General features: G+C 36.6%; 1 protein-coding gene across 2 annotated transcripts in view; it reads right to left on the bottom strand.

Annotated features, from left to right (window-relative positions):
- The window catches only part of fancc (FA complementation group C), a 66,245-nt gene that overhangs the window by 12,831 nt on the left and 40,911 nt on the right, over positions 1-12,503 (bottom strand). For both annotated transcript variants that reach the window (XM_061928249.2, XM_061928248.1), the window contains 5 exons: positions 11,448-11,503; positions 8,132-8,231; positions 7,815-7,890; positions 891-987; positions 604-766 (listed from right to left, as the gene is read on the bottom strand). In XM_061928249.2, the coding sequence (XP_061784233.1) occupies positions 604-766; positions 891-987; positions 7,815-7,890; positions 8,132-8,231; positions 11,448-11,503 (492 nt within the window). The remainder of the gene's footprint in view (positions 1-603; positions 767-890; positions 988-7,814; positions 7,891-8,131; positions 8,232-11,447; positions 11,504-12,503) is intronic.

Genomic DNA, 12,503 nt, shown 5'->3' with positions numbered 1-12,503 from the left:
AGACCTACGTATTTTATTTGCTCAAAACTTGGTAACAGAAATATCTTAAGTCCGATCGGGACGTATTTGGAAGTGAAATTTGACAGAGAGCAGACCAGTCGGGAGTCTCCTCACTCATCTTTGCACAGGTGTATGCATTGACCTGATCACTGACCGTATAACAACGTACGCCTCCTTTTAGATAACCATCCATGGTCAAAGTAAAGGGAGCATGTGCGCTCAAAATTAATTGGGTGATTAATCTCCATTGATACATGATTATTGCAATATTTTTCTGTAATTAATCACGTGCGTTAACTTGTTAAATTGGATTGCCCTAATATGAATATACACAATTATTCAATCTATTGTTTATCCAGCAAATATACAAGCAGTCTCTAAATAAAATGAACAAGTGGGCATGACCACTATTACATTTGGCCTGATTAATCTCTTATTTTGGCTTTTTTTTTTTAAATTTTTTATTATAAATTAATAATAACTTCTATCAATGATGAAATGCAAGATAATGCAATCATTACAACTTGCCTCATTAAAAAAAAAAAGTGATGGGAACAAAAACGGTATCTAAGACCCCAAAACAAGTGCTGGAGACAGAATTACCAGTTGTACATCCCTGCAGTGCCCCCTGTTGGTGGGGTGATGGTAAAAGGTCAGCAGCCACAACAAGGGATCCACATCAAGGAGCTGTGTGGAAAGCAGCAGCTGGAGGGCCGCTTGCACCCAGTGGGAACATTGGACCACCAGGAACCAGGCCTCAAAGATTCTATGAGATGGACAACATACAGATACATTAGATACTGTTAATGATAGTTAATGATGGAATGTAAACAAAAAGACCGGTGTGTGAGACAAAGACACACATTTTTCTCTCCAAGAAAATCTCTAACCTGCTGCTGCCACCTGCCTCCTCTTCCTCCTCTGTCAGTCTCCGTAATGAGCCACTGAGCCAGTACAGGTGACGTCTTCGAGCCTCCCCTGGCACCTCTGCAGAGAACAACCACGGTCACACACACACTACGGCTCAAAGTTGTACTTTTTGCACTCAATTTCTGGCAGCAAATCCAGCAATTTATCCGACAGTACTCTGCCAAAATATAACCAATTTAAAAAAGCACCTCTAAGAGACAACTTTGCATAAGGAAATATGTGAACAGTTTAAACAAAATATATTAATAAATTATATACATATAATATTAAAATAATCTCAAAATAAACATAGATGGATACATAAATAGTAATCATTATTTCTACCATTGTTATTAACATACTGTATACACTTTAACACCAAACAAGTAGTGCAATTTAAATATAAAGACAGATTGTTGGTGCATCTATTGTATTGGATGTCATTAAACATGCAGGTGCACCTTATAGAGCAGAAATTCTCAAACTTTTTTTTATACCAAGTACCACCTCAGAAAGCTCTCCAAGTACCCCATAATGACCAACTTTAAAATACAGCAGCGTAGTTGCCCAATTATTCATTAAAAACAAGGCAGAGGTTTTATTTGAAAAGTATATTTAATATATTTGGCCACTGTAACATTACACATAGTTTGAACAGTAACACTGTTTTTGAATATAGGAAAATAAATCACTATACTTTAATCAAGTGATTATTTGGCATGCAATTAGATAGAGCCCGTACCACAGTTTGAGAATCACTGTAATAGAGTGTATATAATATTAAAGGCCTACTGAAACCCACTACTACCGACCACGCAGTCTGATAGTTTATATATCAATGATGAAATCTTAACATTGCAACACATGCCAATACGGCCGGGTTAACTTATAAAGTGTAATTTAAAATTTCCCGGGGAACTTCCGGTTGAAAACGTCTAGGTATGATGACGTATGCGCGTGACGTCAGTAGGTGTATCAGACATTTTGGAATAGGTCGGTCACCAGCTTAAATAGTCTTTTTTCATCGCTAAATTCCACAGTATTCTGGACATCTGTGTTGGTGAATCTTTTGCAATTTGTTTAATGAACAATGGAGACTGCAAAGAAGAAACCTGTAGCTGCGATCGGTGTATTAGTGTCTGGCTACAGCAACACAACCAAGAGGACTTTGACTTGGATAGCAGACGCGCTATCCGACGCTAGCCGCCGACCGTATCGATGATCGGGTGAAGTCCTTCGTCACGCCGTCGATCGCTGGAACGCAGGTGAGCACTGGTGTTGATGAGCAGATGAGAGCTGGCGTAGGTGGAGAGCTAATGTTATTAGCATAGCTCTATCGAGGTCCCGTAGCTAAGTTAGCTTCAATGGCGTCGTTAGCAACAGCATTGCTAGGCTTCGTCAGGCGGTACAGCATTAACCGTGTGGTTACAGGTCCAGAGTTTGGTAGTATTGTTGATATTCTGTCTATTCTTCCAGTCAGGGGCTTATTTCTTTTGTTTCTATCTGCAGTTAAGCCCGATGCTATCACGTTAGCTCCGTAGCTAAAGTGCTTCGCTGATGTATTGTCGTGGAGATAAAAGTCACTGTGAATATCCATTTCGCGTTCTCGACTCTCATTTTCAAGAGGATATAGTATCCGAGGTGGTTTAAAATACAAATCCGTGATCCACAATAGAAAAAGGAGAGAGTGTGGAATCCAATGAGCCCTTGTACCTAAGTTACGGTCAGAGCAAAAAAAAGATACGTCCTGTACTGCACTCTAGTCCTTCACTCTCACGTTTTCCATCCACGAATCTTTCATCCTCGCTCAAATTAATGGGGTAATCGTCGCTTTCTCGGTTCGAATCGCTCTCGCTGCTGGTGTAAACAATGGGGAAATGTGAGAAGACTTTCAACTTGTGACGTCCCGCTACTTCTGGTATAGGCAAGGCTTTTTTTAATCAGCGACCAAAAGTTGCAAACTTTATCGTCGATGTTCTCTACTAAATCCTTTCAGCAAAAATATGGCAATATCGCGAAATGATCAAGTATGACACATAGAATGGATTTGCTATCCCCGTTTAAATAAAAAAAATTCATTTCAGTAGGCCTTTAATATACAGTACGTTAGTCCAACGCTTTATCCTCTGGCAATGTTTTTTTTGGGCACACAAATGGAGAATAAAAGCATAAAAACATGTCACCCTTATTGCTATTCACTTGTCAGTGAAGAATTCAGCACACACACACACACACACACACACACACACACACACACACACACACACACACACACACACACACACACACACACACACACACACACACACACAAATAAGGAGTAATCATTCACTCCTGGCTGCGCTCCAGCGTCCCTAAATGGCACCATTCATGTACTGTAAATCCTTCCTGTATACACGCGCAGGCCAGTCTGGGCACACATTGATAAGCAGCAGACTCACCTTTGCGGCTAATAAACATGCCTATACCGCCACACTGGAAGACGCTGATATCCAATATGATGAGCGGGTTTAAAGGCATTCACTTACCAAGAAAATCCAACTTATATTAAAACAATCAACCTTTTGCAAAGACAACAATGCTCAGTGGAGTAGTGCACCACTACAATAACTGAGCCTTATTATCTTTGTTACAGCTCTCATATAGTGTGTCTCATAAAGTAGTGCGTTACAAAACAGGTACTGGCACTTTTTAACAATGACACAATCTGTGATTATTTTGAGGCTGTAAAAAGTTCAGTTCTTTTGCTGGCCATCATGTGAAAACAATCACTGCTCTTATTAACTAGTATTGATTAGTGAAAACAAGAGGTTCATTCAGGGGCCGGTGCAGGAGGAAGTGTCTTGTTTGCACACAGCCCAAGACAATGCAAAGTGTTGTGCATTGAGTGACATACCCTCACCCTCACCCAGTGTTTCCCCAACGTGTATTGAGCAACAGTAATAGCATTCATTTTACATTTGAAAAATATTACAGCACACTACCAAACAAATATGACACAAAAAGTACACCATGATTTATAACAGAGGTATGTAACAGGGCACAGGTGTCAAACTCAAAGCCCAGTGCCACATCATTTATTGAGGTCCGCAAAAGCCTGTAAATAATGTGTGTCAATAAGGCATGTCATCTTTCTGGAGTAATGTATATACATTTTGACAGAAAAAAAATGTACAGCATGCAAATCCAGTTCTTAACTAAAAATTCCAACCTTTTTTTGTCATTCAATTTGTTGTCATTTTCAAATTAAATTCTACATAAGCCAAACTAAAATATGTGCTTGTCACTTTGACTTCCGATTCCAAAGCAAGTTTTCCATCAGTTTGTTAGTAAACAATGATCATTTAAAAAAGGGGCAATTGTGTAGAATTTTGCAGGGTTTTTTTGTTATTGTTGGTGACCTAAAATGCATGATTTTGCTGCAGCATTTTAAAAAAGTTAAGGCAAAATCGACCCCAGTGATGCAAGGAGACATTTGATTGGTCAGACGGTTGAGTTTGAGTGCTGCTGAGACGCATTAAATTGGCGAAAATGTGCGGGGATTGGGCAAAATTGCGTAAAAGTTTTGTAAATTGGCATCGCGAAATACTGGAGGAATTAATAGATATCTTGAAGCGGCGATGTGACCCACAATAAAGAGGTTGACACTGTCTGTGCAGGTACTGCTGGAGGAGGGGTTATGACATGTGTGGGTGATTAGAATTCTATACAATATTATTTTTATATTTCCCGCTGCGATTCTTCTACAAATGTAAATGTATCTATACACACACACACACACACACAGTCGCACACGCACACACAAACATTGATCCAACACACTGTAGTAAACAGATAAATGGAGTCAGCAGACGTTTTTCAGTCAGCGACACACAGTAGCTCTTTCAAGCAGAGCACAGGTTTATTCCCTCCAACAAAGAGTACACGCTCCTTTCGCTGCTGTGCCAATCACGAGGCTCGGTAAGGTTCTCAGTGATTGGCTGAAAGCCCAATCTCAGCTAGAAGATGGTTTATGTTTGAGTTTTTGGGTCAGAAAAAATGGATCATTCTATAACACGACAAAAAAACAAAAGCAGAAGAGACCAAACTAACCTCCACCTCAGACACTGCATGATAAGAAGGTACCTTTAGAACCAGTTTAATCCTCGTAACACTGTATATTATTGGTACATAAGTGAGTTGTTTCATGTTTTTGAGCCAAAATTTAATTATTTAAAAAAAAAAAAAAAAGAATTTGCAAAAAAACTTGTATTTCTTCTTTTTTTTAACATCGATTCTTAAATATTATAAATCAATTTAGAAACGTTATAAATAAAAATTGCGATTTGGACGTGAACTGATTTTTTGACCACCCCTAATTATTTGGTGTATAAATTATAATAAAAACCTATTCAAAACAGATTACAGGTTACAAAAGCTTTTTTTTTGCTGCGGATGTACAATTTATATGTGCAGTGTTAGCCTAAAAAACGCTTTCTTCATAATGTATTTTTTAAATGTTATTTGCAAAACTCACACAATAGTAATCAATCTACTAAACGAAAATAGTGCAACCCCAATCCGAGCTTTACAATAGAAATGTACAAAGCAATTTAGATACATACAAATACAATGCTAAAAAAAAAAGGACAACCAAAAATTAATAAAAGCAAAAGTATCAATAATAATATAAATAATAATAATCAATGATAGTTGTGTTATGTTTAAAATTCAAAACTGTATTCTAAAAATGTTAATAAAAAAATAAAAAAATGTATTATACTTTTTTTTTTTAATCCATTCTCGAAAATTATGAATTAATTTCGAAAGGGAATAAATAAAAATCGCGAATAGGTTGTGAATTGATTTTTTTTAACACTCTTTGTAATTACAGTGTGTACCTTCTGGCATCTAGTGGAACATGCTATTGCACTTCCTATTTACACATTTTGGACCAATTAAGTGTAATTGGCCTACTTAATGATATCTCATGGGTTTCGGGCAAATCACTCAACTGAAACTGCATGTTGCCTTCTACTACAAACAATAAAACAAAACCTTGACAATGGAGGTGTAGTTGGAGCAATATTCTTAGACCTCAGCAAAGCATTCGATACAGTCAGTCACCCCATCTTACTTACAAAATTAACAACTTTTAAACTGTCGACAGATACTCTGGCTTGGATTACGTCATATCTATCTGGTCGGACCCAATGTGTCCGTATTGATAACACAACATCTAGTTTCACTGCTACTGATACTGGCCTGCCACAAGGCTCTAATATCAGCCCTCTTCTTTTCTCCATGTATATAAACGACCTGCCATCTGTATGTGAGGATGTAAATATCCAGATGTATGCACGGTTATTTATACTTGGGGAAAGGACGCTGAAACGGTTGACAGAAAACTTACAGCAGCCATGGAGAAGGTGGCAAGCACATTAAGAAAACGGCAACAATATATTTTGTACACAAATATAAAATATCTTACTTTTCAAATATAACTGTTAATAAGGAAATAATACAAAATGTTAGTGAATATTGTCACCTGGGTGTCATTTTAGACCCAACACTTGGCTTTAAAAAACACATCAAACAGATGTGCCAGAGTCTTGAATACAACATAAAAATGTTCAAATGTATCAGGAATTCATTAACACTGGAGGCAGCTCAAACTTATTTTAATGCAATGATTATGTCTGCTTTTTTTTATTGTATAACATGTTGGTCCCAGGCAAGCAAAATGACACTGAGGCCATTGGAAACTTTTTTACAAACAATCGCTCAAAATCCTTGACTGAAAACCACAACACCACCATCACTGTTAAGTTCTCCAAAAATATAGACTGTTAAATTTAGCTAACATTCAAAGATTAGCATCAATACGAATGGCCCATCGAATCCTAAATAACACTGCACCAGCGCCACTTAAGCACTTTGTCCAGTTTACATCTGCTGTGACAACAAGAAACACACGAGCCTCCACCAGGGGGCAGTGTAGCGTACCCAGATGTAAAATATATTTTGCACAATCAGCCTTTTCATATAAAGCGATATAGGAATGGAACGACCTCACAACAAACTTGAAAAGTATAACAGATTACTCTTCATTCACAATTGAAGTTAATAAGTGGCTTTGGAACAATCAAAGCTGCTCACACGGTCACTAATGTGGGCACTATGATTGACACATCAACTTAATGTGTATTATATTTATCCATGAACCGTGATACGTGAACAAAAGCATGTATTGTCTTTGTGTGATGATGTAAATCAGTGGTTCTCAAATGGGGGTACGCGTACCCCTGGGGGTACTTGAAGGTATGCCAAGGGGTACGTGAGATTTTTTTTTAATATTCTAAAAATAGCAACAATTCAAAAATCCTTTATAAATATAAATAAAAACCTATCTTTTTTTCCAAATAGTTCAAGAAAGACCACTACAAATGAGCAATATTTTGCACTGTTATACAATTTAATAAATCAGAAACTGATGACATAGTGCTGTATTTTACTTCTTTATCTCTTTTTTTCAACCAAAAATGCTTTGCTCTGATTAGGGGGTACTTGAATTAAAAAAATGTTCACAGGGGGTACATCACTGAAAAAAGGTTGAGAACCACTGATGTAAATGAGGTGTGGTTGTCTTGTATATTAAGTATGTGTCAATGAAAGGGCATTTTATGACTTTTCTTAATTTGATTACATGCTATAGTATGATTTTATTGTCATAATTTTATTGCATGATTTTTGTATCCCTTTAATTTAGGTAGCCAGGGACTGCAGATGGAAATGAGCTATTTAGCTATAATCTGGTACAGAACATATCTGTCTTTGAGCTTAATCTTTATGTGCATTGTCCCTTCAAATAAAGACAAAACTAAACTAACTCATGGCACATGGTGGTTGGTAATGGCCGCACTAACCTGTAGGCGGGGTCAAGAGCGGAAGCAGCAAACTTTGCGGGGACAAAGGAAAGAAGGCCTTCAAAGGTAAACGGGTCTGAAAAGGACATAAAAAATGTGCGTGCATAAATCACACTCAGAGTCTGACAAATGATGGTCACGATGGCGGGGCTGCATAGCGGTGATACACTGGCTGCTAAGTGTGTAATGTGGCGTGTAATAGGTTAGCTTTGTCACGCCACGTGGCCGCAGCCAATAACAAATAATTTAAGAATGCTGCCAGTGCCATCTAGTGGATGATAAACAGGAGAAAGAATAGGGCGTCAAGCCATACACACCTGTGGATGTAATAGTGTAAGTTCCTTGTAGAAGCAGCTCATAAACGTTCGGATGAGAGTTCTAACGCATGGAAGATCCTCTCGCTTCTTGAGGATGGATCTGGAAATTGTGCAAGACAAAGTAATCACTGTCAATATACACCGTTCTAATTATAGTCAGCATTAATTTACCTGCACTTAAAAACAATGGGGCTTTACTTGGATAATCGGAGAGAGGGTCTCATAACTCATTATTAATAAATCAATCTTTTTTTTTTTTTTACTTTAAAAAGGTTATGATGCAGCGCCCCCCGCGACCCCAAAGGGAATAAGCGGTAGAAAATGGATGGATGGATGATGGTTGTAATCTGCATTTAAAACATTCCTTTGTGGTCTAGTTTAGTGATACTCAAACTGTGGTACGTGTACCACGAGTCAGAGTCGTGTATAAAGAGAGTATGGCCAACTAAACGTGGCAGCTGTGCCTGGATGCATGAAATGCGTGACGTTAATTTTTTCTGACGAAAAAATAAAAAGTATGTCTATATATACTGATAAACATACTCCAGCTCATAAACTTACAATAATATTTTTTTTCGTGAAAGTATCATTTTACAGCCATACTTAAAGCAATGTAGTGCTAGATTCCTGCAGTGTTTTGGGACCAGTAGGCACTCAAACATGACCCTGACAGCAAAAATACTTTAAAAACACCCAAAACATTTCTTCACAATAACTACACAAAAAATATTTTGCTTTATTCATTATTGACATATTTCTAGCCACTTTATGTTGTATATTTTTGATTAGATTTTTTGTTCACTTTGTCATCTATTATTACACCCAAAATTTGGTTTATTTTACTCTTTCAATTAGAGATGTCCGATAATATCAGACTGCCAATATTATCGGCCGATAAATGCTTCAAAATGTCATATCGTAAATTATCGGTATTGGTTTCAAAATTATCGGTATAGGTTTCAAAAAGTAAAATGTATAACTTTTTAAAACGCCGCTATGTACACGAACGTAGGGAGAAGTACAGAGCGCCAGTAAACCTTAAAGGCACTGCCTTTGCGTGCCGACCCAGTCACATAATATCTGCGGCTTTTCACACACACAAGTGAATGCTTGGTCAACAGCCATACAGGTCACACTGAGGGTGGCTGTATAAACAACTTTAACACTGTTACAAATATGCGCCACACTGTGAACCCACACCAAACAAGAATGACAAACACATTTCGGAGAACATCCGCACCGTAACACAACATAAACACAACAGAACAAATACCCAGAACCCCTTGCAGCACTAACTCTTCCGGGACGATACAATATACACCCCCCACTACCTCCTAGTTTCGGAACTACATGTCTATTTTATATGTATTGGATATATGTTCTTATGTAAATGTGGCTCCGCAGTCACATTTATAAACCCCAACCCAACCCCTTCAAAAGTAACAGAATGTATATTTTTTAAAAATGTACACTGTTAAATATATATCTTGAAGACGAATATCACCACTATTTTTTTCCCCCACATATTTAAAAAAAAACTTCATAAACAGTATAAAGATTTGACAGTTACAACATGAGGTACATATTGTGTCACACAATGCAGCTTCAAAAAAGTTGCTTTTACCAGCTTTTATCTCACTGAAGTTGCCAGTCGTCATTATTGTGGGCATTCCACGATTCGGCGAAAATAATACTTTATCCTCCCTTCCATTTTGTTTCTTAAAAACCAAGTAGTAATGTCCCAATGTTGTCTTTTTGTCAAAGTTTAACGGCTAATAAAACTTTGTACTTACTGATCTATCTGGACAAAAGAGTTCTGTGTAAAATCTCGCTGACAAATAAACATGGATGTTTTTATTTTATTTGAAGATTTCAAAGACTCTTTATAGACATCAGAGCAGGCGGGAGGGCATGAAATAAGTCTCACCGCCTGAAGCAAAGAGGAGGCTGGCCGACAGCATGCACGAGAAATACCCACATAAGTACGCCCACCACACCGTGACCACTGTTAAAAAAAGACTGCAAAACACAGCGTTTAAAAGACATCCAAAACTGGGTGCAAGCTCACGTCCAAATACAAGTGATGCATTTTTTCTACATGAGTATCCAACATTGTAACAATATTAATAAGTCAGAAAAGACGAAAATTATCACCGGTCTCTTTAGTGATGATTTGGAGTACCGGTACATAAAAAATGTAGCTCTCTTTTGACTATAATAATTGATAAACATGTTAACACACAAAACAGCAGCAACAGAACCCAATGTTGTAATAGTGGTAAGGAGAAAACTGCGGAGTCAGCATAATACAGCTAATAAATTCATCGGAAACAACATTACAGCATGAGTAAACAACACAAACAACACACAAGAGTTTTCACACCAAGAGCTGAGTAGCAACATTTTAAAGTGCATGCAGACATAAAGCTGCTAAATGCTGACTACTCATGATACATCGAATATTGTCATTTTGTATATAGTTCAATAAACTACTTAAGGAAGGATGTTGCCTACGGGTCGTCCCAAAAATTGACTCCCATCCAAAATTCCAAATTTTTATTTAATTCAGATTTTAAATCGATTCATAAATTTCGAGAATCGATTTAATTCCCCAAAAAAATTTTAAAAGGTGTTTTTTTTTTGTAAGGTTACATTTTTTGATTATAAATATTAAACAATTATTATTGAAATGATCATTATTATTGATAATGTTGCTTTCATTATATTTTGGTTTTCCTTTTTTTAGTATTGTATTTAAAAGTATTGTGTTTGTATGTCTTCTGAATTGCTTTTTAATTTTCTATCCTAAGTATTGTAAAGCTTAAGACGGGATTGGGTTACTCTATTTTGTTTTATTAGATTGGTTAACATTCTGTAATTTTTTTAAATAAAATGTTGAAAATAAATTCTTAAAAATACTTTCTTTTTTTTTTAGGCCAACAGTGCGCTTATAAGTCATACGTCAGCATCCAAGAGGAGCTTTTGTAACCTGTAACCTGTTTCGAAAAGGTTTGATTAAAATGTATATAGTAAATATTATATTATGAGAATCGTGTTAAATCGACAATAGATTCTGAAATGAATCGTTACCACAAGAATCGTAATCAACTTGAATCGCGAGGTGCCCAAAGATTTCCACCTCTTTTGCATACAGTCACTGAAAATAATGTTTTCTGACTCAGCACTCATTATTTGCTTTTGTTTACCACATACTGGATGACTATAGGAGACTTTTCAGTTATATGACTAGCGGCATTTATTGGCGCATTTAAGGTAGAATAGCAATACAGTATATTAATATCACATCATTACTTACCTGAAGATGTCATTGACAACCAAGAACATGGAGCAGTACTGGGCACAGGCTTTAGGCTGCAACACACAGACATTAAAATGAAGATTGACTGTACAAATATACATACTGTACATACACATTCACTGTACAAACATACATATACATATACATACATACAGTCATACACATAATCACGTTTCATCAAACATAAATTAACGTTGTTACCCTAGGGTAAACTGGATATCACATGGCACACTGACAAAGCTTAACCTATTGTTACTATAACAATCTAGAAGGTTAATAGAGGTTGCTTCTCTTTCTTCCCCTCCATTTTTCTGCTTTCTTTCGTATCTCTAGTTATCATTACGTATATGTATTGTTGCATTTGAACAACTGTATTGTTGATAATAGAGGTAAATTATTGGTATTATTCATTATCAATAGCGCTATTTCTATTGGTATTTGTATTGCTCCATTTGTAGTGTAATAATGCTCATTGTCATTTCTGTATTATTATTTATTTCGCTAACTGCTTCTTTGCTATCACTTTTACCCTCATAATTCTACATATCGTATTTGCTGATGTTGCTCTATTGTTGTTGTTGTTATTCTTGTGTTTGCTGTTGTTGTTGTTGTCTCTCTGTCTTATCCTACTCTTGTCCCCACAATTTCCCCCCGTCTTCCTTTTTTTCTCTTTCTATCCCCTCCTGCTACGGCCCGGCTGCACCAAATGATAATATAAATACATTTAATAAAGTCAAATACAAATAAGGCAACAAGAGAAGTATCCCACACTTTTTTTTTTGTAAACTAAATCTGTACAGCCGATATGGGCATGTACATCAACAATATGATTTGCCTGAGAAGCTGGACAGGACAAAAAAAATAAAATAAAACATTTAATTTAATTTAAAAAAAATAAAGATTTTGTGGTTCATTGTCTATAACTGCTTACAAACAAATAGCAATAACTATCGTGATGGAAGTACCAAAAAGCAACATTTACAGATACTGACCACTGGATGTCACTCTTACGCCAACTCAGTTTTCCCCCCTTTCCCTTAACTCCAAATTTTG

The sequence above is a fragment of the Nerophis lumbriciformis genome, linkage group LG33 (genome assembly GCF_033978685.3).
Source record: "Nerophis lumbriciformis linkage group LG33, RoL_Nlum_v2.1, whole genome shotgun sequence".
Taxonomy (NCBI): Eukaryota; Metazoa; Chordata; class Actinopteri; order Syngnathiformes; family Syngnathidae; genus Nerophis; species Nerophis lumbriciformis.
Note: the sequence above shows the minus strand (reverse complement) of the source record. Positions and strands in the feature narration are given on the sequence as shown.